This window comes from Bos indicus x Bos taurus, chromosome 18 (assembly GCF_003369695.1).
Source record: "Bos indicus x Bos taurus breed Angus x Brahman F1 hybrid chromosome 18, Bos_hybrid_MaternalHap_v2.0, whole genome shotgun sequence".
Taxonomy (NCBI): domain Eukaryota; kingdom Metazoa; phylum Chordata; class Mammalia; order Artiodactyla; family Bovidae; genus Bos; species Bos indicus x Bos taurus.
In genome coordinates this window covers 46,703,311-46,719,216 of record NC_040093.1, presented here as the reverse complement: position 1 = coordinate 46,719,216, position 15,906 = coordinate 46,703,311, and the positions used below count along the sequence as shown (strand labels likewise).

The 15,906-nt window shown below is 48.2% G+C and overlaps 1 protein-coding gene across 3 annotated transcripts in view; it reads left to right on the top strand.

Moving 5' to 3' along the window:
• The first annotated feature begins 4,343 nt into the window (after positions 1-4,343).
• Positions 4,344-15,906, top strand: part of NOD2 (nucleotide binding oligomerization domain containing 2) — a 34,270-nt gene continuing 22,707 nt past the window's right edge. For 2 of the 3 annotated variants that reach the window (XM_027513613.1, XM_027513612.1), the window contains exons 1-4: positions 4,344-4,431; positions 8,673-8,893; positions 10,078-10,544; positions 12,926-13,031. In XM_027513613.1, the coding sequence (XP_027369414.1) occupies positions 10,086-10,544; positions 12,926-13,031 (565 nt within the window). In that variant the 5' untranslated portion in view covers positions 4,344-4,431; positions 8,673-8,893; positions 10,078-10,085. The remainder of the gene's footprint in view (positions 4,432-8,672; positions 8,894-10,077; positions 10,545-12,925; positions 13,032-15,906) is intronic. The other variant, XM_027513614.1, reaches the window with a different exon arrangement.

The following is a 15,906-nucleotide window of genomic DNA, read 5'->3' as shown; positions in this document are numbered from 1 at the left end:
CGCATGTGCAGTGTCTCCTTTGCCCCAGGGATGGGAAATATGTGACCCCTTGATCTTTTAATCAAACAGGGTTTAGCCCCTCTTTCTCCCTGCCATAACTGTTATCTTAAAGTGTCTGCAGGAGACAAAGTCCAGCCATTTACCGTGTTCCTGTTGCTATTTCCATCTCGAAGTACAAATAGGAGACTGGTTGTAAATATCTAGCCTAGAGTCCACATGCCTCCTTCCTCAGGAAACGTAAACAGGAGGCTAGTTTTAATATCTAGCCAGGAGCCCATCTATCTCCTGCCTCAACACCACTTTTGAGAAATTCAATAGGAATTGACCCATAACTTCACGTGTTTGGCAATGAAAACCCAAATGGTGAGGTGTTTGTTCATAGGTGATGAAAACCTGGTCATGTCAATCTTGTGTTTTTTTTTTTTTTTCATAGCTAGGTATACATGCACTAGCCTTTACAAAATCTCAAAAGTTCTTAATATTGAAGGGTTTTAAAATTAAGGCCACAGACAGAGTGGGCTGTGGGAGCACCACTATGGTTATCCTGAGACATAGCATGGCGGGGCTGGGGTGTGGGCACCACTTAGTTGTAAGGGAAACCAAGGCCAAGGTTAAATAACTGATCAAAGGGCATAGAGTTGGGATCCAAAGCCAGGTTCGCTTGAGTCCAGCGTCTATGCTGTTCAACCTGTTGCCTCCCATGGGCAGAGAGTGAGCAAAGCTTGGGTGTGAGGACCAAACTATTAATGTAAGGACATTGGTGCCTCATTTGGGCCTGATTAGAAAAGTTTGGACACTGGCAGATGGGCGGGCTGCTTGGAACAGCAGACTGAAATGGAGACGGGGGTTCAGTGTGAGGCTGGGATGGAAGAGAGACTAGTTGGAATCGTGGGGAATGGCTGGGCGCTCTTGCCATAACCCAGGTGAGAATGACAGTGATCTGGACTCAAGTGATCCAGCGTTCTTGCCTGGAGAATCCCAGGGACAGGGGAGCCTGGTGGGCTGCCATCTATGGGGTCACACAGAGTCGGACACGACTGAAATGACTTAGCAGCAATCACGGTGGATGTGGTAAGAAGTGGCTGTATTCTGAATATGTTTTGAAGGTCAAGTTGACAAATTTGATCCCAGGATGGGTATGGGATATGAGATAAGATAAATCAGGTAAGTTTTCCAGGTTCGGTTGCTCTGTCACTTTTCTTTATAACTGGGCATTTAGGAGGCTTCTGGTTTTTGACTGTTACAGATAAGATGGTGGTGAACATCCTTGTAGGGTTTTCCAGGGGACACAGTGGAAAAGAATCCACCTGCCAATGCAAGAGACACGGGAGACTTATGTTTAATCCATGGGTCAGGAAGATCCTCTGGAGGAGGAAATGGCAACCTACTCCAGTATTCTTGTCTGGAAAATCCCACGGACAGAGGACTCTGGTGGGCTACAGTCCAAGGGGTTGCAGAGTCAGACACAACTGAGCTACTGAGCACAGGTATGAACATCCTTGTAGATGGATCTGTACAGCATCTGGAAGGATTTTCCTGGGGGTAGATTCAGTCCTTCTAACTCAGCCAACTGTGCACCACCTGTGCAGGCATTTACCTGGAAGCAGAGTGGGGTGGTGGTTTGAGCATGAACTTTGATATCAGACATTTGGGAGCAAATCTGGGCTCTGCTGTCAGGACTTGGATCGATTGATCAACACTTCTGTGCCTCAGTTTCTTCCTCTATAGATCAGAGTAATGATGGCCAATATCCTATGTCATGCAAAATGCCGGGCTGGATGAAGCACAAGCTGGGATCAAGATTGCTGGAAGAAATATCAGTAACCTCAGATATGCAGATGACACCACGCTTATGGCAGAAAGTGAAGAAGAACTAAAGAGCCTCTTGATGAATGTGAAAGAGGAGAGTAAAAATGTTGGCTTAAAACTCAACATTCAGAAAATTAAGATCATGGCATCCAGTCCTATTGCTTCATGGCAAATAGATGGGGAAACAATGGAAACAGAGACAAACTTTATTTTCTTGGGCTCCAAAATCACTGCAGATAGTGACTGCAGCCGTGAAATTAAAAAGACACTTGCTCCTTGGAAGAAAAGCTATGAAAAACCTAGACAGCATATTAAAAAGCAGAGACATTACTTTACCAACAAAAGTCCATCTAGTCAAGGCTATGGTTTTTCCAGTAGTCATGTATGGATGTGAGAGTTGGACTATAAAGAAAGCTGAGCGCCAAAGAATTGATGCTTTTGAAGTGTACTGTTGGAGAAGACTCTTGAGAGTCTCTTGGACTGCAAGGAGATACAAGAAGTCCATCCTAAAAGAAATCAGCCCTGAATATTCATTGGAAGGACTGATGCTGAAGCTGAAACTCCAATACTTTGGCCACCTGATGCGAAGACCCAACTCATTGGAAAAGACCCTTATGCTGGGAGGGATTGGGGGCAAGAGGAAAGGGGACGACAGAGGATGAGATGGTTGGATGGCATCACCAACTCGATGGACATGAATTTGAGTAAACTCTGGAGTTGGTGATGGACAGGAAAGCCTGACGTGCTGCAGTTCATGGAGTCACAAAGAGCTGGACAGGAGCGACTGAACTGAACTGAGCAAATATCCTGTAGGTAGGATTAACTCAATGTCTATAAAGCACTACGTCAGTGTCAGTTTATTTTCCCTTGAAATTGACTTCACATTTAAAAATTTCCAAGTACAAATGTTTTAAAGGGATTGTTTATACTAATTGTTGTTGTTGTTTAGTCTCTAAGTCGTGTCCAGTTCCTTTCTGACCCCATGGACTGTAGCCGGCCAGGCTACTCTGTCCATGGGATTTCTCTGGCAAGAATACTGGAGTGGGTTGCCATTTCCTTCTCTAAGGGATCTTTCTGACCCAGGGATCGAACCCATATCTCCTTCACTGCCAGGCAAGTTCTTTGCCATTGAGCCACCAGGGTGAAGCGATACGTTCAATGAAAAAGTAGCAATCACTTCCCAGAAATAAGAAATCATAAAATAAAATAAATTTAATGTAAAAAAGAATTCTGGTAAACTCTAGTTAGGTAATGTCACAGAGCCAACCGGACTAGGCAGTGTTAGAGAGGTGTTCAAGCCCTGTTATTACTAAACTGAGATGGTTTGCCTCAACTTGGAAGAATTGAAAGAAAAATGTAAAAAGAAGAAGTTTAAATGCCCTGTCCACTGTTACCTAACATGTAACCATCATACTTGGGAGAACTCTGTCCTGGGACTTCGCAATAGGAAGGCTTTAGATGACTAAATCTCAGATAGGCAGATGACTCCACCCTTAGTGCAGAAAGCAAAGAGGAACTAAGGAGCCTCTTGATGAAGGTGAAAGAGAAGAGTGAAAAAGGTGGCTTAAAACTCAACATTCAGAAAACTAAGATCATGGCATCCAGTCCCATCACTTCCCCATCCCCAGTAGATGGGGAAACAATGGAAACGAAGACAGACTTTATTCTCCTGGGCTCCCAAATCACTGTGGACAGTGACTGCAGCCATAAAATTAAAAGATGCTTACTCCTTGCAAGAAAAGCTATGACAAACCTAGACAGCATATTAAAAAGCAGAGACATTACTTTGCCAATAAAGGTCCCTGTAGTCAAAGCTATGGTTTTTCCAGTAGTCATGTATGGATGTGAGAACTGGACCATAAAGAAGGCTGAGCTGAAGTATTGATGCTTTTGAAGTGTGGTGTTGGAGAAGACTCTTGAGAGTCTCTTGGACTGCAAGGAGATCCAACCAGTCCATCCTAAAGGAAATCAGACCTGAATATTCATTGGAAGGACTGATGCTGAAGCTGAAACTCCAATACTTTGGCCACCTGATGCGAAGACTGGACTCATTGGGAAAGACTCTAATGCTGGGAAAGATTGAAGGCAGGAGGAGAAGGGGACGACAGAGGATGAGATGGTTGGATGGCATCACTAACTTGATGGACATGAGTCTGATCAAGATTCGGGAGATGGTGAAAGACAGGGAAGCCTGGCGTGCTGCAGTCCAAGGGGTGGCAGAGTCAGACACCACTGAGCGACTGAACAAAAACAACAACAAGACGACTATTGACTTACTGACCCTCAAAGCGGAGACAGGCAATACTGACCCCAACAGCTTACCTAGCTTTTCAATTCAAAGTATATCTCTGCGTGTGTATGTGTGTGCCCTGTGTGCTCAGGCCGCCTGGGTCCCTCTGGCTCTCGACTCCCAGGAGGTGGGGGGCGGGGCCGGGAGCGCTGGGGCTGCCGGGCAGAGGGGGCGGGGCAAGTTGGGCGCGTGGCCGGGAAGGGGTGTGTGCGGGGTGGGGGCGGGGCGGAGGCGGGATGGGGGCGGGGCGGAACACCAGCGCCGCCTAGTCTCGCCGGTGCCGAGCAGGCTAGTGGAGACTCAAGCTGCACCGAGGAACCCGGTTGCCAGGGGTGAGTGCTCCTGAGCCCAGCGCGAGGGACAGCGGGCGCCGAGGGTCCCGCTCCTGGGATTGGGACACCTGACTGCCGTCCAGGCCGCCAGGCTCTCGATGAAGCTGCCTCGGTTTCCCCTTCGGGAGTCCCGGAGTCTAGAAGGAAAGGGGCCGTCTGGAGGTTGGGGAGCCTCCTGGCGGTCTGTGAAGAGGCTAGAGGGGGAGCGGCGTGGGCAGAACTTTCGTCCCTCGAGCCTCTGAGTTCTATAGAGAGGTGTGATTTGGGGGTCGAGGTTGTGTGTAGGGAGAAAGTCCACGATGAAGTTGTGAGGCGCCGGCCGGCCAGGCTTCAGATTTCTGAGCGGGAGCTACTTTCTGTCCAGCCTCCTCCTCTCTCCCTCAGTTTACCCAGTTTCGCCTTGCTTGTGAGTGGATGGGTATAAATGAGAGTGCCCGGATGCTCTCTAACCCTGCCTGGTAACTGTCCTGGGAGTTTCCTGCCTCCACCTCCTCACTGGTGGGTGTGGAGACCCCTGCCCATCCCCAATCCTATCTTTGCCCAGACCCACACACACCAGGGCCTGCCAGCGCCGCATCTTTTGTGCCGTTCATCCTCGCGTTTTCTCCTCCTGTTGAGGAACAGCCATCTGGTCCTCCTTGCTTTGCAACAAACTCAAACGCCTCCTCCATCTCCTCCAGGAGGGCTCCCCCAGCTGAACCCTTGGCTCCCAGTCTGTTCTTGCTTCTCTCCTTCTTTTTTGAGCTCTTGGGCTTCTCCCAGTGGTGGGCTCCATCTCCCCACAGGCTGTTCTCTGGGCACAGGGTCCTGTTCCATAGAGAGAAGACCCCATTGGTGAAGACCAGAGTGACATTCCTTCACTCTCCTAATCACTCTGCTCCTAAATTGACTGATTACTCAGATCCCCTTCACCAATCAGCATTCTGAGATCTGAGGCTGGAAGGGACCCCATCTAGCCTGCTAACCTCCCACCCGGTACACGATCCCTCAACTACATATGCTCAGTGTTGGGGAGCTCATTACTTAAGAAACACTGTTCAGCGTCCTGTAGCTCTGGCTTCATTTAGTCAAAAGTCTGTGGCTTGCAGATTCCACCCCTTGGCTCCACTTCTGGCTCCTAGAACCATGCAGAGGAAATCCATTTTTTAATTCGTTCATACAGTCTCGATCAGTTCACTGGATGAGACACTGAGGGTACAGCAAAGAAAACATCAGATAAAATTCCCTGCCCTCGTGGGGTTCGTTTTCTGGAAAGGAGTTGGACAGCTGTCAATAAGTAAATACACGACATGTCAGGTAGTAATAAGTGCTATAGAGAGAAAGAAAGCAGGCAAGAGGGATGAGGTATGGGGCCAGGTGGCGCTAGAGGTAAAGAACTCGCCTGCCAACGCATGAGACGTGGGTCTCTGGGAAGATCCCCTGGAGGAGGGCACGGCAACCCACTCCAGTATTCTTGTCTGGAGAATCCCATGGACAGGGGAGCTGGTAGGCTATAGTCCATGGGATCGCAAAGAGTCAGTCAGACATGACTGAGTGACTGAAATGGGACCTGTTTAGGGGGAAGATCTGGAGTTTGGTTTTACGCTTGTGAAGTTTGAGATGCCCATTGGGCATCCCATTAGGCAGTTGGAAAAGCTTAGTGGGGACATTGGGGCTGGAAATAAAATTTAGAGCATCATCACCAGATAGCTGGTATTTAAAGCCACAAGCTCACTTAGGGCGAGAGTCATTCAGAGAAAAGAGGTCCCACCAGGGAGTTCTGTAGCTCGTAGCATTAGGAATTAGCCAAGGAGACAAAAGAACAGCCAGTGAGATGGGAGGAGAAATCAGAGAGTGGGGGTGTTCTGGAGGGAACACAGAAGATGCTTCAGGGAGAAGAAAGGGAGTGATGATGACGAATGCCTTTGGCAGAGCCAACAAGTGAGCGTTGAGAATCCAGCAACCTGGAGGTCAGCAGGGGCCATGACAAAAGCAGCTGGAGGCCAGAGGGGACAGGAGGGGAGAGCTTGAGGAGAGCAGTACAGACGACAGCTCAGGAGTCCTGCTGTGAAGGGAGCAGAGAAATGGGGTTAGGTGGAGAAATTACATTATGTGTCTGTGCTGCTGAGAACAGCTCTCCCGGTGAGAAGCTTGGTGAAGGGGGCAAGAATGGAGCATGCTGCAGTAAGTGAGGGGGCGATAGGTCCAGTGCCCCAGGGGAGGCGTGGCCCCTGACAAGAGCTGGACAGCTCAGAAGGTGAACTTCTGGGGCCTCCCTCTCTTTCCTATCTGCAGCTGTCCAGCAGGCTGAGATTTCAGCACTTAGGCAAATCAAATGGCTCAGGGCTCCAGAAAAACCAGACCGGCTGTGTCTCAGGAAGGAAGGAGGGATCAGGGCTTGCCCTAGGCTTGGGGATAAGCGGGGGCCCCGTGTGGGTTGCCCCTTCCATTTGACCCTCTGTTTCAGTAAGGAAGTGCCCCTTTCTTTGCATAGACCGTACCCTCCTCGAGAAAAGACTATAAGGACCTCAAAGTTGCAGTAATTAAAGTGGAGAAGAAAAGGTAATGGAGAGAGGCTGATTGGTTTAGTCTGACGAGGGGAAGTCTGGGCAGGGAATAAAGGGGCAAGAGGTAGGATTTTAGGGACAGTTTTTATGAAATAGGTGTTGAGTGGACATCTGTTTTCTATCGTTCGCAATTTAAACTGAAGCAGGGAAAACTTTGGTTAGACATGATAAGGAACTTCCTGTACTGGTTAGTGAGGGCAGCAACGGGCCAGGTCTTTTGCCCTGAATGTTTAGGATGAGAAAGGACAATGCCTTCTTAGACACAGAGTGCTGGCAAGATTGATACTTGGAGATTCTCCCAGCTCTGAGGTTTCTGGAAGAAGGCTAGGACAGAGATGGGACTTTCCAGCTCTTGGTGGGAGGATAGACTGCCAAATCTTCTGGCTAGGGCTTGCCTCCTTCTCTGGGTACCCTGACATCACAAGTCTGATAGGCATGCCTCAAGCATCTGTCGACTGACCCAGACTTGGCAGGCTTGCAGAGGGTCCTGGCTTAGCTGTAGCTCATCCGCTTGTGGGTGAACGTATTTGTAGGTGTGTCAAAGATCATTAGGCTTGGTGGGGTCTCTCTGTGCTAGTCATGGTGGAGGCCAAAAGCTTTGTGCCAGAACTGCTGAGAATTACGTAATTCTTCACATCTGCTTGGCCAGCTCTGGCCTCTGCCCATCCTGTAGGGGGTTTCCCCAGGAAAGACGTGGAGTCTGTGGGCAAATCGAGACCTGCCAGTCCTGTGCCACGTAAGTCCCGCCTGCAGGTGACTTGGCCATGCCTACTCTAAGCCATAGACTGAGGAGCCTGGAGGGCTGCAGTCTGTAGGGTCGTAAAGAGGGGGACACGACTGAAGCGACTGAGCATGCACTCTAAACCTAATGATCTTTGCGGGTCGGGGGTTGAGTGATCCAGATTCTCCTGATGCAGAGGAGAGGGCCACTGTTTGTCCTTAGGCCTCCTCTGGTTGAGAGGGGCAGGCAATGTCCTATCTCATCTGAACTCTTCAGCTTCTTTAATTCCTGGCTGCACATGGGTCTTCTGGGCATTGGGTTCGAGGTGAAGTGCAGACCCCATTTCTGGGCTGTTTGTGGAGGACCTGGGCAGGCGTGGTGATGGACCTGCTGTTTTCATAGCCGAGAACCACTCCAGCGTCAAGCCCAGAGCCTGTGCTACCCCGTCTTGTTCTCTCTTCTCCCCTCTCCCCACTTCTATCCTCTGGACTCCTCTGCTTGGCACTGGGCACAGGAAGGAGGCCTGCTTGGCCAGAGAGAACTGTGTTCCTTTCTGGTTTACAGTGGCCTCCGCATTGGGGATTCACAGCCCCCAAAGCTGCCAGACTCGTGGGCTACCTGGCTGCCTCAGTTTCCTCATCTGGCCAGCACAGGAATTCCAGCCTACATGTTGGCAGCATTCTGAGCTGCGATCTCTCCTTTCCCTTCCTTTGGCTGGCATATGAAGACGGGTACAGAATGTTCCAGCCCCACCCCTTCCCTCAGTGGATTTTTGATTCATGAACATTCTCACTGTACTTCCCCATGGCCCAGCTCCATGCCAGGCTTAGAGATGCCAGGATGAGTAAAACCCAGGCTTCCACTCGGGCCAAGAAGGGAGTTAGGCACATAAAGAACCAATAGGGAAAAGGCAGACTTTCCAAGCCCCTTGGCGTCTGCTCCCTTCAGTCTCCTGGAATGTCCCTGTTTTGTAGACAGACGCTGGAGTTCCTCTTCAGTTCCCATGCCTACGTCCTTTTACTTTCGCTTTCTGTGGGCACTGCACCAGCCCACGTCTCTGGACTCCGTGACCATCACAGGAGGGAACCTGCTGAGAGATTTCCTCTGCTGCGTGGGGACCCTGCCAGGGCTTGGAGCTCTGTGAGATCGCTTCCCACGGACTCCCAGGACCCAGAGTCTGAGGGCTGAGCCCAGGGTAAGCCATTGGCAGAGGTGACAGCACACAGTGTGTGGTGGTGGGGGGAGGGCCTGGGCATTTGGGGAGGGGAGCAGTAGATGGGAGTCAGTGCATCCATAGGCTTTGAAATGCACCACGAGTTTCACTTCACCTGGGTTGGCATCTTCACAGCAGTGTTCTGGGTCTGCCTCTGGGGGTTGCCGTGGGTTATGTACAGAGGTCTGGGCTCGAGCCTCTGTAGGGAACCCAAATAAGGTATGCCGTCTGGAGTTGCTCTGCTGGGGTTCAGATCCTAGCTCTGCCTCGTCTAGCTTTCAACCCTTGCACAAGTCACCAAGCTTCTCTGTGACTCAGTTTCTTCATCTGTAAAGTGGGGCTGATCCTAGTACCAAATTCAGAGTGGTTGGCAGGGTTAATTGAAAGCACTTAGGATGGTGCCTGACACATTATATGTGGTCAGTTAATAAACATTAGCCATTATTGAAGAGAGAGCTATGGTAGCGTGAATCCAACCAACATAGAAGGGACCTCTCGTTGAGAAATGATTTCCTGATTCCTTGGGAGACATTGCTCCTAACATTAACGGAATCCTTTTTAAATTAAAAAAAAAACTTTGTATTTATTTTTGACAGAGCACCAAAAGTTCTTCACTACTGCCCATGGGGTTTCTCTGGTTGTAGTGAGAGGGGGCTATTTTGTAGTGGTGGCATGTGGGCTTCTCAGTGCAGTGGCTTCTCTTGTTGCAGAGCACAGGCTTTATTTAGGGCATACGGTCTTCAATAGTTGCAGCATGCAGGCTCTTTGGTGCGGGCTCAGTAACTGTGGCACACAGGCTTAGTTGCCCTGCAGCATTTGGAATCTTCCCGCAACAGGGATCAAACTGTGTCCCTTGCATTGGCAGGCAGATTCTTAACCACTGAACCACCAAGGAAGTCATAAACCTGTTAAACCAGGCATGATGCATAGATGTGGGAGCCAGGGGCCTTAATTTAACTCCTGGCTGCTTCAGACTCTCTGTGAGACCACAAGCCAGTTTGCCTTCTCTGGGCCTCAGTTTGAACACCTGTACAATGGGGAGCTTGCCTTGGTGTCTGAGGGTACAGCCGTGGCTGGCTTGGTCTCAGGGTGGGGCAGACTTGCCCTCTCCACTACCCTCCGCCTGCTTTCTGAGAAGCCCTGCCCTGACCTCATTCTCCTCCCAGATTGTGAAATGTGCGCACAAGATGCTTTTCAGACACAGAGAAGCCAACTGGTGGAGTTGCTGGTCTCGGGGTCCCTGGAGGGCTTTGAGAGTATTCTGGACCGGCTGCTTTCCCGGGAAGTCCTCTCCTGGGAGGACTATGAGGGGCTTAGCCTCGTGGGGCAGCCCATCTCCCACTTGGCCAGGCGCCTCCTGGACACCATCTGGAATAAGGGTACTTGGGGCTGTGAACAACTGACTGCAGCTGTGCGGGAGGCCCAGGCCGACAGCCAGCCCCCCGAGCTTCCCAGCTCCTGGGACCCCCACTCACCCCACCCAGCCCGTGACCTGCAGAGTCACCGACCAGCCATTGTCAGGAGACTCTACGGCCACGTGGAGGGTGTGCTGGACCTGACACAGCAGCGGGGTTTCATCAGCCAGTACGAAACTGATGAAATCAGGCGGCCCATCTTCACTTCATCCCAGCGGGTAAGCACTTCCCTCTAAGCACTTTTCAGAGGAAAAGTGTGCTTAGTTACTGAGACTAGTTCATGAAATCAGGCCTGTGGGGAGATGTGGGTCATAGTCCTCCTCCTTTAAAGGTGCGTGGGTGTGTGCATGCATGTGTGTGTGTGTGTGCTCAGTCTTGTCAGACTCTTTGTGACCCCATGGACTGTAGCCCACCAGGCTCTTCTGTCTGTGGGATTTTTCAGGCAGGAATACTGGAGCAGGTTGCCATTTCCTTCTCTAGGGGATCTTTCCAACCCAGGAATCGAACCCAAGTCTGCTTTGTCTCCTGCACTAACATAGGGATTCTTTACCGCTGTGTCACCTGGGAGCCAGCAGTCTTTCCTGGCCGTCCAGCGGTTAAGACTCCACGTTTCCACTGCCAGGCACAAGAATTTGATCCCTGGTCAGAGAACCAAGATCCCACATGTTGTGGCAAAAATTAATCAATAAAAATAAATAAATGAAGGTATCTGGGAAGGTGAAAGTTGCTGTGGCTTTTTGGTGCCATGCCACTTCTGATGCGAGATGCTGTTCTGTGGTGGTGAGCATCTCGGATTCTGAAGTCAGGATGATGCAGGCTCAAGGCCTGTGACTTCAGATTTCTCTGTGGAAGCTCTCATTACTTCATCTCTCCTGTCTCAGATTCCTCATCTGGGAAACATTAGTAAGGTCTTGGGAGAATTCAATGAGATGAGCTATATAACTCTTAGAACAGTACCCAGCACACAGTAAGCACTCATTGTGGAGAAGGAAATGGCAACCCACTCCGGTATTCTTGCCTGGGAAATCCCATGGACAGAGCAGCCTGGTGGGCTACAGGCCATGGGGTCACAGAGTCGGACATGACTTAGCGACTAAACCACCAGTAAGCGCTCACCAGCTCACTATTTGTTACTATCAGTTGGGTAACTGGTGATGCTCTGTGCTTGTTAGCTTTTAGTGCCGTCCGCTGTAAATTAACAGCTCAACAGATCACAAAAATTTATTAAGTTAAATCTGTGTTTAATAATTAATACAAAACACGATGTACTTATGTAGTTTAAATGCCCACATAGGACTTCTATATGAAATTGCATTCGCTCATAAACATTCAGGGTTATGATAACTGCCTCTGAAGATGCCATTCCACAAGAACAGAAAAATGTCTTTGGGGTACTTCTGAAGCTCTTTGTTTTGTCTTCCCCCAAAGAGTGGACCTCAGGTCTCCTGTAATGCAGATGGAACAGTCATTCACAGCCCACTTTATGGATTGGGAAATTGAGTCTCAGAAAAGTGAGAAAAAGCTCACAGTAGTTAATGAGAAGGCCAGTGCTAAACCCAGGGCTTTGACTAATTAATTGAATTAATTAGAATTTAATTAATTAATTGATTAGAATCATATGAATCTATTTTGATGCCTACTATGTACCAGTTTCTGTCTTAAAGCTTATTGTGCTGAGAACCTTGTACACAGTAGGCACTCAAGAAATATTTGTTGATGAAATAATGAATTATTAATGAATGCACTGGAATACATTGCAGTGTTAGGATGTTTATTTCATTTTTTATTTTGTAATAATGTTATTTTAAAAGATTTATTGGAGTATAGTTCATTCACAGTGCTGTCTGCTTTCTCATTTGAATTTTAAACATTTGCTTGAAAAATTATTTCACATCAATTTTTGCTTCTTTTGGGAAGCTCTCATGTGTAATTTATTGATAGCATCTTTGAAGAGCAAAATCATTGATGATGTTTGAGCAATGTTTCAGATGATGGAGGAGCCATAAGACTGCTCTAAGTAAAGGAATGTGTATGGTCTCAAAATGTCAAGGGGACTTTCTAGTTTTGATTTTTGTCTGTTTCTGAAGTATGTGTTTGGTGTCCAGGTGAGTTTAGGTAAAGCCTGCTCAAGGCTGTTTTAAAGTGTTCATAGTATCTGTGTTCAAGTGTCTTAGAACAGCTGCATTGTGGTCCTCCATCACCAGAGTGCCTGAAACCTGCTGCTGCGCCTTGTGCTGTAGTCCCTGTGGGGATTTCAGAGACTCGAAGAAATCACTACTCACTCAAGTGATTTCCATCTTCCAAGAATTATTTTTCCCATTCTTGCAGGTTTATAGAGTTATGTCTTTTTCTTTTTTTAAGTTGTTCACTCTTTCAATGAGTCTTAAGAGGGAACCACATTGGATGTGTGTTCAAGTGTTCACTTCACCACCTGATACTGCATTGACTTATTTAAATGCATCTTACCATGCAGATGTTTTTCTGGCCTTTTATTGTGGTGGAAGAGAGAGGCTCATGGCATTGCCATAGTTGGTAGAGACCTTCTCACACCTCTCCATTTGCCTTTCTGGATAAATAATGACTTTTGCTTTCCCCACAGGCAAGAAGGCTCCTTGATCTCGCCACAGTGAAGGCGAATGGGTTGGCTGCCTTTCTTCTACAGTGTATTCAGGAATTACCGGTCCCATTGGCCCTGCCTTTTGAAGGTATATATGTGTTCTTTTCAGTTATCAGAAAAGGAAAGGAAGACTTTCAGATTCATGGTGAAGAGCAAAAACATCAGCATGAGACTTGTCAGCTAGAATCTCACTTACTGGCCGTGCAAACCTCCGTAAAACTCCGCGTCTCACTTTCAGGGTAATATCACTACGGTTTTGGGGCTTCCTTGGTGGCCCGGTGGTGAATAATCCACCTGCCAATGCAGGAGATGGAGGTTGGATCCCTGGGATGGGAAGATCTCCTGAAGGAAATGGCTACCCACTCTAGTATTCTTGCCTGGGCGATCCCACGGACAGAAGAGCCTGGTAGGCTACAGTCTGTGGGGTTGCAAAAGAGTTAGACATGACTTAGTGACTAAACAACAATAACAATACCAACACTGTCTCATTGGGATGTTGGGAGAATTAATGTGTGTACTATTAGGGTTTGCTTTTACTTCTTTTTACCCTGCAGAGTGATCACTGGAGCAACTTTGTCTTGAGGGCTAATACTGGCCTTTCTTACTGGCCCTTCTCTCGTTACATGTATTGGAAAGATACAGAAACACTTTTTGATGGCTGGTATCTCTTGATCTCTGCAGTTTAGCTATTCATCAGAAACTTAGGAGCCAAATGGATTTAGATAATGTGATATCTCTCATCTCACATGGTCACCGACCCAACTCAGGAATGGGAGAGGCTTGGATAGCACAGCTCGAACATCCCAGGCATCCTGCCAAGTGCTTTATTTATGATGTCTGTCCTTGGCAACAACCCTGAGAAGCAGGTATTATTTCCTCCACTTTGCAGATATGGAAACTGGGGCAGGGAGGTTGAGTAACAAGGTAGGGGAGGATGGATCTGGTTTTAGACCATCTGCACCCATACTTCCTCTTTTCTTGGGAGAAGAGCTCATTGGTTGTAAAGAGAGGATGCAAGCCTCGTGTGTCTTAATCCTGTATCACCGTCAGGAAAGCTCGTTACCATCAAGGCCCCCTGACTTGTGCATGATGCTGACAGATGGATTTACCACCTCGGGCTCTGCCCCCTGAAGGAAGGATGCCTGGAAGCCTGTGCTTGGCATCTGGGTCTGCACCCTCTCACCTGAGAACAGAGCGCAGGCATCAGTACACACCAGGGGATGCATAGCTCCGAGCGTGGTACCCTGCTTAGCCCTTGGTTAATATTTGCTATTGGTATCATCAACCTCAGCTGGCTGTTCACGCATGGTTAACACTGTGCCATGGTGCAAGATTCCCAAAGGTGACAATTCCAAAGGTGACAATTGATATGTGTTTGTTTTTAAAAGAACATTTTTTCCCCTAGAGAATTTTGATATGATTGTTGGCAGCTGGAAATCCTGCATGCAAAATCAAAGTATTAGGAAAATATATATATTTTGCAGTCTCTATTCAATGCTCCTAGTTTATCCAGGTGGCATTAAGGGCAAAGACAGTCATCAGCTTTGGGAACAGAAGAGGAAACAACAATCACAGGGCCTGTCCTTTGAATGACCATAAATACAGCTTCAGTGTGCTCAGAGCGCTCTGTGAGAATTACCTTTTAGGCTTTGAGTTGAGAACAAATGGGTCAGTACCTGGTTGGGGGCAGTGAGTCTGTGATACTCTGTGGTCCTACCGCCTGGGGCTCTGGACCATCACTTCTCAATTTCCTATAAAAAGAACTAACCCCTGACCCTGGGAGTGGTTTGCTCATGTTGGTATAATATGAGGACGATGAAGGCAAAAGGCGAAGAGGCCAGCAGAAGATGAAATGCATCACCAACACAGTGGACATGACTATGAGCAAACTCTGGGAGATAGTGAAGGACAGGGAAGCCTGGTGTGTTGACTGCATGGGGTCCCCAAAAGACGGATATAACTTAGTGGCTGAACAACAACAACAAAAGGAAAAACAGCACCCCTGTGGACACATCCTAGACATGAGAACTTGTATTGCAGACGGTTGTATGAAGAGGATGGGGAAGTAGGTCTTGATTAGGGAATATTGTCCAGGTCCTTGATCTGGGCGCCCCAGTGGCCCAAGTACCATCCACTGCTGGCTCCACTCACATAAACTAGGATAAGCTTCCCATCTCAAGGTCTTTAGTTTAATCACATCTGTCTAATCCCTTTTGCAAGTAAGTTAACATATTCACACATGCTGTGAGTTAGAATGTGGGTGCCTTAGAGGGGCCACTGATGTGCCTGCTGCTTCCAGTAATCATAATGATAATAAACAGCATTCTGTGAGGGTGAACTGTATGTCACCATTCTTCCAAACTCTTCTTTTTCTCATTTCTTCCTAAAACAATCCTTCAAGGTGTGGTTTGCTCCCAGTTTTAAAGATAAGAATGCTAAAGCCAGAAAGGATGAGACGCTTGCCCAAGTTAATGGTAGACCCAGATTTCAAACTCAGGTGTATCTGACTTCAGAAACTGAGCTTCTGTGTCCTCAAGGCTTCTGTTTCCCTTTAGAAAGAACAGCTGAGGCTGAGTGGTGAGGGGACTTATCTAAGTCTACTGAACCAACATGGTGGGAGAGACATCAAAATGCAGGTCTTCTGATCCCAGCACAGTGCTCCTGATCTTCTCCAGAGCTCTTTGCAATGTCAGTAATGATAATGGTGCTAGGCAATGTCTTTTGAGCACTTCGTGTTGGACACTGAACAAAGAACATTATCTTCATTGATCTGCAAGTTTTTACATGGGTTCCTACCCGCAAAACGTAGGGACCACCACTTCTCTGTCCCATAGAGGAGAAAACTGAGTCTCAGGAAGGTTACATGCTGCTGCTGCTGCTGCTGCTAAGTCACAAGTCCATGGCTTGTTAGTGGAGAGCCAGGACAGGCACTGCCCATGCGTCACATCTCATTTCCTCGAGGC